Source organism: Oncorhynchus mykiss, chromosome 23 (genome assembly GCF_057628025.1).
Source record: "Oncorhynchus mykiss isolate SJ-2025 chromosome 23, ASM5762802v1, whole genome shotgun sequence".
NCBI classification, from domain to species: Eukaryota; Metazoa; Chordata; class Actinopteri; order Salmoniformes; family Salmonidae; genus Oncorhynchus; species Oncorhynchus mykiss.
Genome location: NC_143044.1, coordinates 62967519 through 62987959, shown reverse-complemented (window position 1 = coordinate 62987959; position 20441 = coordinate 62967519). Strand labels below are relative to the sequence as shown.

Genomic DNA, 20441 nt, shown 5'->3' with positions numbered 1-20441 from the left:
CTGGTGAAATGCACATAGAATAAAAAAAGTTTTCACCAGATATTGTTCATCCTGATCAGACAGATTACAATTACTTCAAACAATTGAATATTATGAAAAATCGAAGATTATCAATCTGATTAAGTATGAATAGAATGTATATTTAAATGCCTTTAATTTTGGTGAATCTCTTATACAGGAGAGAGGGGTGAGGGGGTTAAAGTTATGTACAGCAACCCCAGATGTAAAATAGTAAATCAATGGTAACTTCTTAGAAAGTATTCAGCTTTTTTAGAGGAGTAAAACAAGGCTGTCCGTTATCTCCATATTTATTTATTATGACCATTGAAATACTAGCTATTAAAATTAGATCCAACAAGAACATCCAAGGGGTTGGAAATCCAGGGTTAAGAAACAAAAATTTTAAGTTTTTACTTAAGTTAGGAATCTGGATGCCTGCACAGTCTCATTGAACATCTTGGTCACTTTTCTAGCCTCTCTGTACTAAAACCTAATTATAACAAGTGCACCATATTACGTATTGGATCGTAAAAAAAAAGAAGATTGTGTTTACACTAACTTGTAGTTTACCAATCAAATGGGCAGATGGTGAAGCAGACGTACTTGGTATTCACATCTCAAAAAATATAAATTAACTACCAATCAATTTCAATAGAAAGTGACCAATTTAAAAATATATATTTTTAAATGTTCTGCAACCATGGAGAGGTAAGTACTTGTCTATTTATGGAAAAATCACATTGATTAACTCTTTGGTCCTGTCCCAGTTAATGGCACTGGCTCGTTTTTTAAATCATGAGTAAAAATGTTTTTCATTTTAATTGGAATGCTAAACCAGACAAAATTAAACATCCATATTAATATAATGAATAAGAGTTTGGCTAAACTTAAATATTAAAAGCTTTTTCACTAAATTAAACCTTTCTGCCTTCATACAACTTCTCATTTCTAATTGAAAATGAAGTTTTGTTTAAAGTATCGCCCTTGAACAAATATTAATGATATCAAAAAAAACGGATTAATCAAAAAATTCTTTATGGAAAAAAACAAAACAATTGTATTATATTTGTTAATGATATTATGAATAGAAATGGAAGTGTTATGTCACATTGGAAAATATATGGGAATAGCTGCTCAATACAAATTCACAACCAACTGATTGCAGCATTTCTCCACAAAAATGGAGGCAGCAGATGGAAAAGGGAACTTGTTTGTCTGCCATATATTAAAGATACAAATTGTCTGAAAGGAACTGGCACCAATAGAAAAACACACCAGTTTAATTTGAGGACAAACATGTTGACAGCTGCATCGTATAGGTTGCAAAATAAATGGGAGATTTGATAAACCATCTGCCATGATGATGACGGTACATGACTTGGTACATGAACTGGTGCAAAAAAAATCTACACTTATTTCAACACTTAGTTTTTCTATTTAAATAATGAAATAATTTGCCACCAAAAGAATGCTATGTATATGGGGCATACAACAATCTCAGTTCTGTAGATTTTGCTGGGAAAGTGACAGAATCAATAGATAATGTATTCTGTTATTGTAGCTTGTTTCTGGTCACAGGTTCAGGAATGGTAAAAATAAATTAATCACAACATGCACTTAAAATTAACCTCACAAATAGCAGTGATGGGAGATCTGGAAAACCCCACTGAGTCAATAACTAATATAATACTCGCAGGAAAAGTTATCTTTAGCTCACAATCTGTGGATAATATACGATTAGAAAGGTTAAAAATGTTTGTAAAACATAACAATTGAAAAATATATGGAACATGGAAACCAAATGAGGGTGGTCTATGGTGATAGGTGGGATGGGCTGAGGGGTGGGATTAAAGAACTGAGGTCTATGGTGATAGGTGGGATGGGCTGAGAGAGGCTGAGGGGGTGGGATTAAAGAGCTGAGGTTTGGTAATGTACTATTGTTATGTGACTGCTTTATATAAAAGTACCATGTATGTAAAATGTATAAGTAGCAGAAAAGCTGTAATAAAAACAGATTTGTCCTCCAGAGAGAGAGAGGGTGGAAGGGTTAGTAATGGAAAACAGATTTGTCCTCCAGAGAGAGAGGGGGTGGAAGGGTTAGTAATGGAAAACAGATTTGTCCTCCAGAGAGAGAGGGGGTGGAAGGGTTAGTAATGGAAAACAGATTTGTCCTCCAGAGAGAGAGAGGGTGGAAGGGTTAGTAATGGAAAACAGATTTGTCCTCCAGAGAGAGAGGGGGTGGAAGGGTTAGTAATGGAAAACAGATTTGTCCTCCAGAGAGAGAGGGGGTGGAAGGGTTAGTAATGGAAAACAGATTTGTCCTCCAGAGAGAGAGAGGGGGTGGAAGGGTTAGTAATGGAAAACAGATTTGTCCTCCAGAGAGAGTCAACCCGACGGAGTCGACCCGACTGAGTCGACCCGACGGAGTCGACCCGACGGAGTCGACCCGGCGGAGTCGACCCGGCGGAGTCGACCCGGCGGAGTCGACCCGGCGGACGGAGTCGACCCGACGGACGGAGTCGACCCGACGGACGGAGTCGACCCGACGGACGGAGTCGACCCGACGGACGGAGTCGACCCGACGGGCGGAGTCGACCCGACGGGCGGAGTCGACCCGGCGGAGTCAACCCGGCGGAGTCAACCCGGCGGAGTCAACCCGGCGGAGTCAACCGGACGGAGTCGACCGGACGGAGTCGACCCGGCGGACGGAGTCGACCCGACGGACGGAGTCGACCCGACGGACGGAGTCGACCCGACGGACGGAGTCGACCCGACGGACGGAGTCGACCCGACGGGCGGAGTCGACCCGACGGGCGGAGTCGACCCGACGGGCGGAGTCGACCCGACGGGCGGAGTCGACCCGACGGGCGGAGTCAACCCGGCGGAGTCAACCCGGCGGAGTCAACCCGGCGGAGTCAACCCGGCTGTCATATTCTCACATTCTTCAGTCAAACTGACACAACAGGAAACTGAACTCCTCTTCCAGTGTGCAAGTGAGACAGAGACAGAGAAAGAGAGAGAGGCAGTAAGAGAGAAAGAGAGAGGCAGTAAGAGAAAGAAAGAGAGGGGCAGTAAGAGAGAGAGAGAGGAGAGAGCGCGAGCAGCAGCAGCAGTAAGGAGAGAGTGAGAGAAAGAATATCCTCTTCATGACAGATTTTAATTGTAGCCAGATGTTAAATCTCTGTGGTCGGAAGTTCTTAACTGACAGCCTGACACCCTCTCTACCCACCACCTGTCCACAAGCCCCACGCTTCCCTTCGTTAAGTACTGGAGGAGGATCACTATCCTGCCACCAAAACAGAGGAGAGGAAGATGGAGGGGAGGGGATGAGGAGGGAAGGAGATAAGAGGGGAAGGGGAGAGGAGGAAGGGAAGGAGAGAAGAGGGGAAGGGGAGGGAGAGAGGATGGGAGGGGAGGGAGAGAGGAGGGGAGGGGAGGGGGGGAGGGGAAGGAGAGAGAGAGGAGGGGAGGGGAAGGAGAGAGAAGGGGAGGGGAAGGAGAGAGGAGGGGAGGGGAAGGAGAGAGGAGGGGAGGGGAAGGAGAGAGGGGGGGAGGGGAAGGAGAGAGGAGGGGTAGGGGAAGGAGAGAGGAGGGGTAGGGGAAGGAGAGAGGAGGGGAGGGGAAGGAGAGAGGAGGGGTAGGGGAAGGAGAGAGGAGGGGTAGGGGAAGGAGAGAGGAGGGGTAGGGGAAGGAGAGAGGAGGGGTAGGGGAAGGAGAGAGGAGGGGTAGGGGAAGGAGAGAGGAGGGGTAGGGGAAGGGTAGAGGAGAGGTAGGGGAAGGGTAGAGGAGAGAGGAAGGGGAGAGGTAGAGGAGAGAGGAAGGGGAGACGAAAGGAGGGGGGCAGAGGGGGAGAGGAAAGAATGCAGTGCATTTCATGTCTAATTTCCTTAACCTCCAAACCGTCAACAGAACCAGTGATTGTCTCCAGGACCATAAATGGGAATGTGTTGTTGTAATGAGACTCTTCTTGACACACTGTCTGCTTTATGAGAGCTGGCTGCCACACCAGAGGACAGTAGTGATCAGGGATGAGTGTGTGTGTTGGTGTTTATGTATTCAGGGTGATAAATGATAACTGATCTGATATATCCAGAATATATGCCAAGAGGCTGAACAAATATTAATATAAACCCTGAAATAGAGTGTGGAACAGGGCGAATATTCATATACCGAGACATGTCATTCTGTCCCCTGGGAGAAACCTTCCTAACCTAGACATGTCATTATGTCCCCTGGGAGAAACCTTCCTAACCTAGACATGTCAATCAGTCCCCGAAGGGGAGAAACCTTCCTAACCTAGACATGTCATTCTGTCCCCTGGGAGAAACCTTCCTAACCTAGACATGTCATTCTGTCCCTTGGGAGAAACCTTCCTAACCTAGACATGTCAATCTGTCCCCTGGGAGAAACCTTCCTAACCTAGACATGTCAATCTGTCCACCGGGAGAAACCTCCCTAACCTAGACATGGCAATCTGTCCCCTGGGAGAAACCTTCCTAACCTAGACATGTCACTATGTCCCTTGGGAGAAACCTTCCTAACCTAGACATGTTAATCTGTCCCCTGGGAGAAACCTTCCTAACCTAGACATGTTAATCTGTCCCCTGGGAGAAACCTTCCTAACCTAGACATGTCATTATGTCCCTTGGGAGAAACCTTCCTAACCTAGACATGTCATTATGTCCCCTGGGAGAAACCTTCCTAACCTAGACATGTCAATCAGTCCCCGAAGGGGAGAAACCTTCCTAACCTAGACATGTCATTCTGTCCCCTGGGAGAAACCTTCCTAACCTAGACATGTCATTATGTCCCCTGGGAGAAACCTTCCTAACCTAGACATGTCATTCTGTCCTCGAAGGGGAGAAACCTTCCTAACCTAGACAGGTCATTCTGTCCCCTGGGAGAAACCTTCCTAACCTAGACAGGTCATTCTGTCCCCTGGGAGAAACCTTCCTAACCTAGACAGGTCATTCTGTCCCCGAAGGGGAGAAACCTTCCTAACCTAGACAGGTCATTCTGTCCCCGAAGGGGAGAAACCTTCCTAACCTAGACAGGTCATTCTGTCCCCGAAGGGGAGAAACCTTCCTAACCTAGACAGGTCATTCTGTCCCCTGGGAGAAACCTTCCTAACCTAGACAGGTCATTCTGTCCCCTGGGAGAAACCTTCCTAACCTAGACATGTCATTCTGTCCCCGAAGGGGAGAAACCTTACTAACCTAGACAGGTCATTCTGTCCCCTGGGAGAAACCTTCCTAACCTAGACAGGTCATTCTGTCCCCTGGGAGAAACCTTCCAAACCTAGACAGGTCATTCTGTCCCCTGGGAGAAACCTTCCTAACCTACACATGTCCTTCTGAGGTCTGAAGGTCAGGGGTTTTATGTACCAGGCATTGGGTTGCAAAACTACCAGTAGTTTACCAAAGTTACCACAATCTTCAGTCATTTTTGTAATTGACAGAAAATCTGTGACAATCACATCTTTCTTAATTAAGTTCTATTTCAATAACAAACGAATGTTTTCATAAAGTTTTCCTTTTAAAAACAAATAATAATCTGTGTCCATATTGTTCATGAGTTTGTACTAGATAAACCAATATGATTCAAGAGAAAAGCGCATAATTAATGAAAATATGTAAATGAACATTTCGATTTCTTAATGAATTTCTTAATTAATGAACTCTGCACCTCGTCCAACTAGAACATGTCCCGACTGCCGCCAGTCTAACGCCAAAACAACCAAACACACCGACATCAGCAAAGATCTCTGTCTGGATCCGGTCTAGTTAGACGTCGGCAAAGATCTCTGTCTGGATCCGGTCTAGTTAGACGTCAGCAAAGATCTGTCTGGATCTGGTCTAGTTAGACGTCGGCAAAGATCTGTCTGGATCCGGTCTAGTTAGACGTCGGCAAAGATCTGTCTGGATCCGGTCTAGTTAGACGTCGGGAAAGATCTGTCTGGATCCGGTCTAGTTAGACGTCGGCAAAGATCTGTCTGGATCCGGTCTAGTTAGACGTCGGCAAAGATCTGTCTGGATCCGGTCTAGTTAGACGTCGGCAAAGATCTGTCTGGATCCGGTCTAGTTAGACGTCGGCAAAGATCTGTCTGGATCCGGTCTAGTTAGACATCGGCAAAGATCTGTCTGGATCCGGTCTAGTTAGATGTCGGCAAAGATCTGTCTGGATCCGGTCTAGTTAGACGTCGGCAAAGATCTGTCTGGATCCGGTCTAGTTAGACGTCAGCAAAGATCTCTGTCTGGATCCGGTCTAGTTAGTCGTCGGCAAAGAAGTGTGGAAAATAACATTCATCCCTCTTAATAAACACCAATGGGATTCACCAACTTGATGGTTTATATTTAGGATAATTTCGTACAGTTTTGGTAACATTCTTTTTTGTTGTTGTTGAAAATCTTATTTCATATATTGGAAATAAGGCCAAACAGAGGAAGGGCCAGAGATACACTATTTAGGATTTTATTTCACCTTAATTTAACCAGGTAGGCCAGTTGAGAACAAGTTCTCATTTACAACTGCGACCTGGCCAAGATAAAGCAAAGCAGTGCGACAAAACAACACAGAGTTACATATAAACAAACGTACTGTCAAGTTTATTACATGACTGGGATGATGGTGTTGATGTGTGACAGGACATTCAAAGCATTTCACGGTGACAGATGTGGGCGCTGCAGGACGACAGTCATTTAAGCAGGTTGTCTTGGAGTTCTTTGGAACAGAGAAAATTGTGGTCTGCTTTGAAACATGTTGGGATTACAGACTCCGACAAGGAGATGTTGAAAATGTCAGCGAAGACACTTTCCAGCTGGTCTGCACACGCTCTGAAAAACGACCCCTGGTATTCTGTCTGGCCCAGCGGCCTTACGAGTCTTACACACGTCGGCCACGGAGAGAGAAATCACACAGTCGTCCACGATGAGTCAATGAATGCAGAGGACAGCCTCTGGTTAATGCAGTACAGGAGTCAGAAGTGTTACCTATTAGAATGCAGTACAGGGGTCAGAAGTGTTACCTATCAGAATGCAGTACAGGGGTCAGAAGTGTTACCTATCAGAATGCAGTACAGGGGTCAGAAGTGTCACCTATCAGAATGCAGTACAGGGGTCAGAAGTGTTACCTATCAGAATGCAGTACAGGGGTCAGAAGTGTTACCTATTAGAATGCAGAATAAGGGTCAGAAGTGTTACCTATTAGAATGCAGAATAGGGGTCGAAAGTGTTACCTATCAGAATGCAGTACAGGGGTCAGAAGTGTTACCTATCAGAATGCAGTACAGTGCTCAGAAGTGTTACCTATCAGAATGCAGTACAGGGGTCAGAAGTGTTACCTATCAGAATGCAGTACAGGGCTCAGAAGTGTTACCTATCAGAATGCAGTACAGGGGTCAGAAGTGTTACCTATCAGAATGCAGTACAGGGCTCAGAAGTGTTACCTATCAGAATGCAGTACAGGGGTCAGAAGTGTTACCTATCAGAATGCAGTACAGGGGTCAGAAGTGTCACCTATCAGAATGCAGTACAGGGGTCAGAAGTGTTACCTATCAGAATGCAGTACAGGGGTCAGAAGTGTTACCTATCAGAATGCAGAATAGGGGTCAGAAGTGTTACCTATCAGAATGCAGTACAGGGGTCAGAAGTGTTACCTATCAGAATGCAGTACAGGGGTCAGAAGTGTTACCTATCAGAATGCAGTACAGGCGTCAGAAGTGTTACCTATTAGAATGCAGTACAGGGGTCAGAAGTGTTTACCTATCAGAATGCAGTACAGGGGTCAGAAGTGTTACCTATTAGAATGCAGTACAGGGGTCAGAAGTGTTACCTATCAGAATGCAGTACAGGGGTCAGAAGTGTTACCTATCAGAATGCAGTACAGGGGCCAGAAGTGTTACCTATCAGAATGCAGTACAGGGGTCAGAAGTGTTACCTATCAGAATGCAGTACAGGGGTCAGAAGTGTTACCTATTAGAATGCAGTACAGGGGTCAGAAGTGTTACCTATCAGAATGCAGAATAGGGGTCAGTAGTGTTACCTATCAGAATGCAGTACAGGGGTCAGAAGTGTCACCTATCAGAATGCAGTACAGGGGTCAGAAGTGTTACCTATCAGAATGCAGAATAGGGGTCAGAAGTGTTACCCATCAGAATGCAGTACAGGGGTCTAAAGTGTTACCTATCAGAATGCAGTACAGGGCTCAGAAGTGTTACCTATCAGAATGCAGTACAGGGGTCAGAAGTGTTACCTATCAGAATGCAGAATAGGGGTCAGAAGTGTTACCTATTAGAATGCAGTACAGGGGTCAGAAGTGTTACCTATCAGAATGCAGAATAGGGGTCTAAAGTGTTACCTATCAGAATGCAGTACAGGGGTCAGAAGTGTTACCTATCAGAATGCAGAATAGGGGTCTAAAGTGTTACCTATCAGAATGCAGTACAGGGGTCAGAAGCGTTACCTATCAGAATAGGGGTCAGAAGTGTTACCTATCAGAATACAGAATAGGGGTCAGAAGTGTTACCTATCAGAATGCAGTACAGGGGTCAGAAGTGTTACCTATCAGAATGCAGAATAGGGGTCTAAAGTGTTACCTATCAGAATGCAGTACAGGGGTCAGAAGTGTTACCTATCAGAATGCAGAAGAGGGGTCAGAAGTGTTACCTATCAGAATGCAGTACAGGGGTCAGAAGTGTTACCTATCAGAATGCAGAATAGGGGTCTAAAGTGTTACCTATCAGAATGCAGAATAGGGGTCAGAAGTGTTACCTATCAGAATGCAGAATAGGGGTCAGAAGTGTTACCTATCAGAATGCAGTACAGGGGTCAGAAGTGTTACCTATCAGAATGCAGAATAGGGGTCTAAAGTGTTACCTATCAGAATGCAGTACAGGGGTCAGAAGTGTTACCTATCAGAATGCAGAATAGGGGTCAGAAGTGTTACCTATCAGAATGCAGTACAGGGGTCAGAAGTGTTACCTATCAGAATGCAGTACAGGGGTCAGAAGTGTTACCTATTAGAATGCAGTACAGGGGTCAGAAGTGTTACCTATCAGAATACAGAATAGGAGTCTAAAGTGTTACCTATCAGAATGCAGTACAGGGGACAGAAGTGTTACCTATCAGAATGCAGAATAGGGGTCTAAAGTGTTACCTATCCGAATGCAGTACAGGGGTCAGAAGTGTTACCTATCAGAATGCAGAATAGGGGTCAGAAGTGTTACCTATCAGAATACAGAATAGGGGTCAGAAGTGTTACCTATCAGAATGCAGTACAGGGGTCAGAAGTGTTACCTATCAGAATGCAGAATAGGGGTCTAAAGTGTTACCTATCAGAATGCAGTACAGGGGTCAGAAGTGTTACCTATCAGAATGCAGAATAGGGGTCAGAAGTGTTACCTATCAGAATGCAGTACAGGGGTCAGAAGTGTTACCTATCAGAATGCAGAATAGGGGTCTAAAGTGTTACCTATCAGAATGCAGAATAGGGGTCAGAAGTGTTACCTATCAGAATGCAGTACAGGGGTCAGAAGTGTTACCTATCAGAATGCAGAACAGGGGTCTAAAGTGTTACCTATCAGAATGCAGTACAGGGGTCAGAAGTGTTACCTATCAGAATGCAGAATAGGGGTCAGAAGTGTTACCTATCAGAATGCAGTACAGGGGTCAGAAGTGTTACCTATCAGAATGCAGAATAGGGGTCAGAAGTGTTACCTATCAGAATGCAGTACAGGGGTCTAAAGTGTTACCTATCAGAATACAGTACAGGGGTCTAAAGTGCCCTCTGATTGTGGGAAAACAAACTGTTACTTTGCCTGAACAAACCTTACAACCCAATGGGAACAAGATGATGATGAGACTCCTGATGTTTTCTTTACAAACCACTTCCCTCCTCTCCTCCAGGTTAATGCCCTGAAACCATGACCAACATCTGTACGACTCTCACAGGGCACCGCGGTGTCACACACACACACACACACACACCCTCTTGTACTGCCGAGCAGTGCAGGGACGTTCTCTATGCATTCAGAGTAACCTGAAACTAGACATTATCGTACCAGATCCAGACAGAGAAACTAGACATTATCATACCAGATCCAGACAGAGAGACTAGACATTATCATACCAGATCCAGACAGAGACTAGACATAATCGTACCCGATCCAGACAGAGCCTAGACATTATCGTACCCGATCCAGACAGAGAAACTAGACATTATCGTACCCGATCCAGACAGAGAAACTATACATTATCGTACCAGACCCAGACAGAGAGAAACCCAGACATTATCAATCCAGACAGAGAGAAACCCAGACATTATCAATCCAGACAGAGAGAAACTAGACATTATTGTACCAGATCCAGACAGAGAAACTAGACATTATAATAACCAGATCCAGACATTATCATACCAGATCCAGACAGAGAGACTAGACATTATCGTACCAGATCCAGACAGAGAAACTAGACATTATCGTACCAGATCCAGACAGAGAACCTAGACATCATCGAACCAGATCCAGACAGAGAGAAACTAGACATTATCATACCAGATCCAGACAGAGAGAAACTAGACATTATCGTACCAGATCCAGACAGAGAAACTAGACCAGATCCAGACAGAGAGAAACTAGACCAGATCCAGACAGAGAGAAACTAGACCAGATCCAGACAGAGAGAAACTAGACATTATCGTACCAGATCCAGACAGAGAGAAGCAAGATGTGTGTTGATGTGTGTGATCCCTGGTCCTTTAGTGGTTGGGGGTTTGTAATGTATAACAAACAGTAACCCTCATCTCTTCCCCGGGGTCAGGGGCTCATTTCTACTTTGTTGACTCTGTATTATCAGGAAACCTCATCGGACAACTGGAAGCTAACCGGACCAGTCTAGTCTATGTCCCAAACGGCACCCTACTCCCTAAGGATACTTGGTCAAAAGTAGTGCACAATATAGGGAATAGGGTGCCATTTGGGACAAATCCTTAGCAGTCTTTTTAATATTGGGGATGAATACATATTCACTGATGTGGTTCAGTGACAGGTTTGCCTGCTTTTTGAACGTGTTTTAATGGAGACAGATATGATCTGATATTAAACATATGGGGAACGTTATGGGAGATCACGATTCAAACATGGGGGTAACAACAGTGATGGAATACTAATGGAACAGAATACGACACACACACCAAGACCACCGCAAGACCACCGCAAGAGTAATACTGTCTCTGTTAGATGACTAATATAAAACAATTCCTCCTAATACTGCCTGTTAGACCACTGACTAATATAAAACAATTCCTCCGGTCTGTTAGACCACTGACTAATATAAAACAATTCCTCCTAATACTGTCTGTTAGACCACTGACTAATATAAATCAATTCCTCCTAATACTGTCTGTTAGACCACTGACTAATATAAAACAATTCCTCCTGTCTGTTAGACCACTGACTAATATAAAACAATTCCTCCTAATACTGTCTGTTAGACCACTGACTAATATAAAACAATTCCTCCTAATACTGTCTGTTAGACCACTGACTAATATAAAACAATACATCCTGTCTGTTAGACCACTGACTAATATAAAACAATTCCTCCTAATACTGTCTGTTAGACCACTGACTAATATAAAACAATTCCTCCTAATACTGTATGTTAGACCACTGACTAATATAAAACAATTCCTCCTAATACTGTCTGTTAGACCACTGACTAATATAAAACAATACATCCTGTCTGTTAGACCACTGACTAATATAAAACAATACATCCTGTCTGTTAGACCACTGACTAATATAAAACAATACCTACTAATACTGTCTGTTAGACCACTGACTAATATAAACCAATTCCTCCTAATACTGTCTGTTAGACCACTGACTAATATAAAACAATTCCTCCTAATACTGTCTGTTAGACCACTGACTAATATAAAACAATTCCTCCTAATACTGTCTGTTAGACCACTGACTAATATAAAACAATTCCTCCTAATACTGTATGTTAGACCACTGACTAATATAAAACAATTCCTCCTAATACTGTCTGTTAGACCACTGACTAATATAAAACAATACCTCCTGTCTGTTAGACCACTGACTAATATAAAACAATACCTCCTGTCTGTTAGACCACTGACTAATATAAAACAATACCTCCTGTCTGTTAGACCACTGACTAATATAAAACAATACCTACTAATACTGTCTGTTAGACCACTGACTAATATAAAACAATTCCTCCTAATACTGTCTGTTAGACCACTGACTAATATAAAACAATTCCTCCTAATACTGTCTGTTAGACCACTGACTAATATAAAACAATTCCTCCTAATACTGTCTGTTAGACCACTGACTAATATAAAACAATTCCTCCTAATACTGTATGTTAGACCACTGACTAATATAAAACAATTCCTCCTAATACTGTCTGTTAGACCACTGACTAATATAAAACAATTCCTCCTAATACTGTCTGTTAGACCACTGACTAATATAAAACAATTCCTCCTAATACTGTCTGTTAGACCACTGACTAATATAAAACAATTCCTCCTAATACTGTCTGTTAGACCACTGACTAATATAAAACAATTCCTCCTAATACTCTCTGTTAGACCACTGACTAATATAAAACAATTCCTCCTAATACTGTATGTTAGACCACTGACTAATATAAAACAATTCCTCCTAATACTGTCTGTTAGACCACTGACTAATATAAAACAATTCCTCCTAATACTGTCTGTTAGACCACTGACTAATATAAAACAATTCCTCCTAATACTGTCTGTTAGACCACTGACTAATAGAAAACAATTCCTCCTAATACTGTCTGTTAGACCACTGACTAATATAAAACAATTCCTCCTAATACTGTCCCTAAGATCGCTGGAAAAGCATGTGTGGTAACTTAAAGCTGCTATGTGTTACTTTTTGGGCGACCCAAACAAATTCACAAAGATGTGTATGTTATAGATCTGTCGTTGTCATTGAAAACAAGTCTAAGAAGCGGGTAGATCTGCTCTATTTCTATGCTTCAAAAAAGACGTATTTTTGCGTCCGACTTTCGGTTTTGTAACACCAGCTTCAAACAGCTGAAAATACAATATTTTTGTTATGAAAAATATATTTAATTCACAGCGGTTTAGATGGTACAATGATTCTCTACACTGAAGACCTAGCAGAGTCAAGCTGGTAGAAAGGTCAGCAGTGATGACAGAGTAGAAATCAACCTCAGAAGATAAATACACTTCAAGTGCAAACAGTATAAAGCCCTATCACGCCCTATAACGCCCTGTTAAGCCCTATCACGCCCTGTTAAGCCCTATCACGCCCTGTCACGCCCTATAACGCCCTATAACGCCCTGTTAAGCCCTATCACGCCCTGTTAAGCCCTATCACGCCCTGTCACGCCCTATAACGCCCTGTTAAGCCCTATCGCGCCCTGTTAAGCCCTATCGCGCCCTGTTAAGCCCTATCGCGCCCTGTTAAGCCCTATCACGCCCTATAACGCCCTGTTAAGCCCTATCACGCCCTGTTAAGCCCTATCACGCCCTATAACGCCCTGTTAAGCCCTATCACGCCCTATAACGCCCTGTTAAGCCCTATAACGCCCTGTTAAGCCCTATCACGCCCTATAACGCCCTGTTAAGCCCTATCACGCCCTATAACGCCCTGTTAAGCCCTATCACGCCCTGTTAAGCCCTATCACGCCCTGTTAAGCCCTATCGCGCCCTGTAAAGCCCTATCACGCCCTATAACGCCCTGTTAAGCCCTATCACGCCCTGTTAAGCCCTATCACGCCCTGTCACGCCCTATCACGCCCTATCACGCCCTATCACGCCCTATCACGCCCTATAAAGCCCATAAAGCCCTATAAAGCCCTATAAAGCCCCATAAAGCCCATAAAGCCCATAAAGCCATATAAAGCCCATAAAGCCCCATAAAGCCCTATAAAGCCCTATAAAGCCCATAAAGCCCTGGGGAAAACACATTTATCTGTAACATTCCTTCTTTAAAAACAGAGGAGAACATCATGTATCCAACAAGTCAATCCTGATGCATTTCTGATTCCTGGAAAGTAACCAACCGGTCTCAATGAGTTTCAGTGAGACAAAGCACAGTCTTCCATTCAGTTAGCTGAACATAAACATCTGGTAAAACATAACACAACTCATCTGATTTAAAACATCTGGTTGTTTAAAAAAAACACACGACTGGTTGGTACCTTTCCTGTAGGATCATCTTGTTCTCCTTCTTCCACAGGTCTTTAAAGTCGGAGGAGAAGTCGTGCCACACGGAGAAGAAGGTGTGGGGGGAAACCTCCTTCTCACCCATCTTAGCCTTCACCTGGTAGAACACCGTCAACTCCAGGAACCTACAACAACACACCATTATGGAACAACCAACGCAGACGGAGGGTAACGAAACAAAGATAGAATGTGTTCTAGAACTGTAGAAATGTGGAAATAATTACTTTATTCATTAAATAGGGTTTCCCAAAATATAGAGCTTTACTAGCTAAAAACTCTACTTTATTCCAAACTGTCAAACTATGCTGCTATATTGGATGACAACACTGTTTGCTTAAACTCAGAAGAAAACACACACACAAAAAAAAAAAAAATAATAATAATTTCTACCCACTGGGCATAGACATCAACTCAACGTCGATTCTACGTTGGTTCCACGTCATTTCAATGATTCAACAACGTTGATTCAACCATTGCCCAGTGGGTATAGTAAATCTCGTAAATGTATCTTTAAGTGGTAGGTACAGATGTTATGACTGCATTGAAACGGTTCCTTACAACTTGTGAGTGTCACTGAGCTGCGTCTCCTGGACCTCCAGTTCAGATTTAGCTGCAAGACAGAAAACATGAACGACAACAGTGATTATTGTAAGTAGGATCGCTCGTTTCTCAGTAGTAGTCAGAACAGCCTTGTCTCTCAGTCAGGATAGTAGTTGATTAGTAGTTGACAGGTCTCAGAACAGCCTCGTCTCTCAATGAGGGTACTAGTTGACAGAATTCCAAGAGTGTGCAAAGTGGTCAAGGCAAAGGGTGGCTACTTTAAAGAATCTAAAATATATTTTGATTTGTTTTATCACTTTTTTGGTTACTACATGATTCCATATGTGTTATTTCATAGTTATTCAGTATTATTCTACAATTAAGAAAATCATAAAAATAAACTAAAATCCTTGAATGACTTGGTCTGTCCAAACTTTTGACTGGTACTGTACAGTGAACAATAAGATCTCTGTGGCCCCTCACTACACAATCCTATTGGTCTTCAGGTGGAACCTATGGACATAGTGAACAATAAGATCTGTGGTCCCACACAAAACCATCCAATTGGTCTACAGGTCAGACAGACCACCGCCAAGACCACCTCTGCCTCCCAGTCAGACAGACCACCTCTGCCTCCCAGTCAGACAGACCACCTCTGCCTCCCAGTCAGACAGACCACCTCTGCCTCCCAGTCAGACAGACCACCTCTGCCTCCCAGTCAGACAGACCACCTCTGCCTCCCAGTCAGACAGACCACCTCTGCCTCCCAGTCAGACAGACCACCTCTGCCTCCCAGTCAGACAGACCACCTCTGCCTCCCAGTCAGACAGACCACCTCTGCCTCCCAGTCAGACAGACCACCTCTGCCTCCCAGTCAGACAGACCACCTCTGCCTCCCAGTCAGACAGACCACCTCTACCTCCCAGTCAGACAGACAACCTCTACCTCCCAGTCAGGGAGACCTGCACCAAGACAAAGCAACCATTTAGATTCCCAGTTCAATGTAAAGTGTGTGGGTGCTTTCATACATCAGCCTACGACCCCCTTGGATGTTCCTGAATAACTGTTCGTTAGAGTGCAGTTAGCCATGGCATCGGTGGCTCTGGTAGTGGGCGATCTGGGGAAGTAGGGTCTCCATTAGAGGCATTAGGGGTTGCACCTTCCTGGGGTATCAGGGGTCAGTGCCAGGGGTGCTCTCTGACAAATTGATCCCAGTTGTGGGTAAAAAGAGATTCCACCGTGAAGCTGAATGGAGAGTGACACAGCAGCCTGCAGCAGTGAGGTTCTCGGCGTGAGAGGTGGAAGGGGGGGGGGGGGGGGGGAGTGGGGGTGGCAGAAACGTTGACATCTCCAGGCAGACAGCTCAGGGGTTAACGCCCGACACCCCAGACCCCGAGGTCCTCACGGGTCACAGGCAAAGATGAATGGCCATAGAAGGTTACCAAAATCTCTCATGGTGGACGGAACGTCAATGGTCACGAGGCATTATCCACCGTGATAAAGGAAAACGCCATCCAAAAAACTCTTTGGGAATTTGTTTCATTCGTCCATTGTTGACATCGTCCCAAAATGTTTTGCTTGTCTACACTCATGTGAAGGTATGTAACTTCCAAAATACAGAAACCATCCATCATTCATATGATTCAAAATGCAGCAGCAAATTATGCAACAAAATGCATCATACAGGGATGATTTCTGTATTTTGAAAGTTAAATATTTTCAAAACTTGGGTGCTGACAAGCAAAACATTTTGGGACGATGTCAACAATGGACGAATGAATCAAATACCAAAATATTGTTTTCGGGGCGGAGCTTTCCCTTTAAGTGGCGCTGGGTTCTTACTGGTCCGGGCTAATCACATCCAGATAACCCAGACCACGACAGCTCTGAGCCCGGAATAGTCTGCCACGACAATCAAGCAGGATACCAGAGTCACTTTGATTTATAATGCCTCTCAATAGGTGAAATTACTGCTCAGTGATTTGCTTTCAACTGGGGTCCATATAATTTTCTTAGGAAAACAGGGGGAGGGGGGGTAATGAATGTGAGGAATTTGGACTTAGTACATTTCAGGGGAAGATCATCAAGAAGTCAATAATGTGAAGTCCACTGGGTGAGATTAAACAACCAGTTCAGATCAATCTCTCCACTGAACCATAACAATAGAAATCCAATGTTTCTCCACCATAATCTGCAGTTTGTCCAAGTGACCTCACAGCAGCAGACCACTTGTAGCTCGCCAGCCCCGGTACCTCCACATCCGACTTCCTCATCAGCGGGATTGTCTGGGGGGGGAGGGGGACTATTTATGTCTGTAATAAACCCTTTTTTGGGGAAAACTAATTTCTGATTGGCTGGGCCTAGCTCCCCTGTGGGTGGGCTTGTGCCCTCCCAGGCCCACCCCATGGCTGCACCCCTGCCCAGTCATGTGAATTCCATAAATGAATTTACATTTACTGATTATATGAACTGTAACTCAGTAAAATCATTACACAATGAAACTCTCTCTCCCTCAGTGGACTAATAAATTGGCATCATTGAAACGTCAGTGTTCATTTTGTCAACAATAACAAAATATTTGTCAAACAATTTTTCCCGCTGATAAATGATAACGAGATGCCATGAAAAAAATTGAAATTAAAATGGGGGCGTGACAAGAATTCCACGTCCTAATGGACATTCAAGTTGGCATGAAGCTCCTCGTCGTCGGGTTTGTCCAGTCACAAGGATGCATGCTTCTGAAGAATATTTAATGCGATCCTATCATTGGCAGAAAGAAAGTCTTTCAGTTGAGCGTAGTAAGGGGCGTCAGTTGGGTATGGCAGTCCTCATGTCCTAGCTCAAGGCCAAAAATATAAAACAGGCAACGATAAAGGCTCATTCCTGATTCAGATGGAATGTCTGTTTAGCGTAAAGAACGGCGGGCTTTAGGACCCATACGGAGTATCACACGGAGAGAAGCTGCCAGTCTGCACGCCTTTCAGAGAGCAGAGATTGTTTGCTTTAAAAAGGTATTTTAGTCCTAAAGACAGAATCAATCTAAAATAGCTAATGAACTTAACCGCTGCTTGGCATCAGGTTGAGGTGTCGCTGCTTGGCATCAGGTTGAGGTGTCGCTGCTTGGCATCAGGTTGAGGTGTCGCTGCTTGGCATCAGGTTGAGGTGTCGCTGCTTGGCATCAGGTTGAGGTGTCGCTGCTTGGCATCAGGTTGAGGTGTCGCTGCTTGGCATCAGGTTGAGGTGTCGCTGCTTGGCATCAGGTTGAGGTGACACTGCTTGGCATCAGGTTGAGGTGACACTGCTTGGCATCAGGTTGAGGTGACACTGCTTGGCATCAGGTTGAGGTGTCAGTGCTTGGCATCAGGTTGAGGTGTCAGTGCTTGGCATCAGGTTGAGGTGTCAGTGCTTGGCATCAGGTTGAGGTGACACTGCTTGGCATCAGGTTGAGGTGACACTGCTTGGCATCAGGTTGAGGTGACACTGCTTGGCATCAGGTTGAGGTGTCAGTGCTTGGCATCAGGTTGAGGTGTGTGTGTGTACATGTTTCTTACCTTACCAGAATGTTCTGACAAGGTTCCTGAATATGTTAGAATTATATTTTAGGCTTGAGGGTTCGGGTTACGTTGAGGGTTTGGGTTACGTTGAGGGTTCGGGTTACGTTGAGGGTTCGTGTTACGTTGAGGGTTCGTGTTTCGTTGAGGGTTCGTGTTTCGTTGAGGGTTCGGGGGAAAATAGGACATTGAATGGGAATACAATTTTACTCCTCAAAAAGCCCAGAAAATTCCTGAAAACAAAGATGTGTGTGTCCATAGTAGTGTGTGTGGGTGTGTCCATAGTAGTGTGGGTGTGTGTGTCCATAGTAGTGTATGTGTGTGTGTGTGTCCATAGTAGTGTGTGTGTGTGTGTGTGTGTGTGTGTGTCCATAGTAGTGTATGTGTGTGTCCATAGTAGTGTATGTGTGTGTCCATAGTAGTGTATGTGTGTGTGTATGCGTGTGTTCATAGTAGTGTATGTGTGTGTGTGTGTGTGTGTGTGTGTCCATAGTAGTGTTCTCTCCTACCTTGGCTGAGGAATTCCTCCATCTTGTCCTTGAAGGGCTGCAGGTGATCTTCAGATGACACTTGACACACCTTCTCCACCTCTGTGTTGCACGCTGGAATGAGAGGACAACACTAAACTGTTTACAAAATGGCCACAGAATGGCAATACAATGACTGATTTCAAGAGAAAAATCACCATTGAAGATATGTAAATATTTAACCTTTAACTAGGCAAGTCAGTTAAGAACAAATTCTTATTTACAATGACGGCTTAGGAACGGTGGGTTAACTGCCATGTTCAGGGGCAGAACGACAGATTTTTACCTTGTCAGCTCGGGGATTCAAACCAGCAACCATTTGGTTACGTGCACAACGCTTTAACCACTAGGCTACATACAATGTCGACCATAACAGATTAGTGCCCGACCAGTGGTCATCTTCAGTGTAGCTAAACCCATGTTCCTATGACCTAGCTATAGTTTCACATGAACCCAGCCCGCTTCTCTAACATCCGTAACATCCCTGAAATAGGCCCTGTACTTAGAGAGAAAACTAACCTATCCTGATCAACTATCACTCGTTGATAAATATGACACAGCCGAGAGCTGCCCTGTGACACGAGCCTACCAGAGGAGCTAAATAACTTCTATGCTAACTTCGAGGCAAGTAACACTGAAACATGCATGAGAGCACTAGCTGTTCCAGAAGACTGTGCGATCACGGTCTCCGCAGCCGATGTGAGTAAGACCTTTAAACAAGTCAACACTCAAGGCCGCAGGGCCAGACATATTACCAGGACGGGTAATGTGCTGCTAACTGAGGTAACTTCACTCTGTAAAGTGAAGCTGAAGTTAGCAGCATTCCTGAAAAATAGAAAACAAGCCACTCAATGCTATGTGTTGGGGTAGTATCCCACACCGAAAGGAACTGTTAAGTTGAGAGCTAGTTTACTGAATAAAGCTGCTTATCGGGCTAGCAACCAGATGGATTCGAGGCTAAGAATGAGGAAACCAGTGCAGTGTGTTATAAGACACTCGCTGAGCGCTGAACCACAGCTTTTAATGAAGTACATTACTGTTAATGTCAGAGTTACGGGAGGAGATTGACTCTGTACCCCCTGTATATAGCCTCCGGTACCTGTCCGTCCGTCCAACTGGCAAGTGTCTTCACTGCCATTTTCAAACTCTCCCTGTCTGAGTCTGTAATACCAACATGTTTCAAGCAGACCACCATAGTCCCTGTGCCCAAGAACAATAAAGTAACCTACCTAAATTACTACCGACCCGTAGCACTCACATCTGTTGCCATGAAATTAATTGAAAGGCTGGTCATGCCTCACACCATCATCCCAGAAACCCTAGACCCACTCCAATTTGCAAACCGCCCCAACAGATCCACAGATGATACAATCTCTATTGCACTCCACACTGCCCTTTCCCACCTGGACAAAAGGAACAGCTATGTGAGAATGTTATTCATTGACTACAGCTCAGCGTTCAACACCAAAGTGCCCTCAAAGCTCATCGCTAAGGACCATGGGACTAAACACCTCCCTCTGCAACTGGATCCTGCACTTCCTGATGGGCCGACCCCCAATTTCTA

At 44.3% G+C, this 20441-nt stretch overlaps 1 protein-coding gene across 2 annotated transcripts in view; it reads right to left on the bottom strand.

The window, feature by feature from the left end:
* The window catches only part of fmn2b (formin 2b), a 150307-nt gene that overhangs the window by 3149 nt on the left and 126717 nt on the right, over positions 1 to 20441 (bottom strand). For both annotated transcript variants that reach the window (XM_090218029.1, XM_090218030.1), the window contains 3 exons: positions 18860 to 18952; positions 14818 to 14869; positions 14235 to 14384 (listed from right to left, as the gene is read on the bottom strand). In XM_090218029.1, coding sequence (XP_090074155.1) covers positions 14235 to 14384; positions 14818 to 14869; positions 18860 to 18952 — 295 coding nt within the window. The remainder of the gene's footprint in view (positions 1 to 14234; positions 14385 to 14817; positions 14870 to 18859; positions 18953 to 20441) is intronic.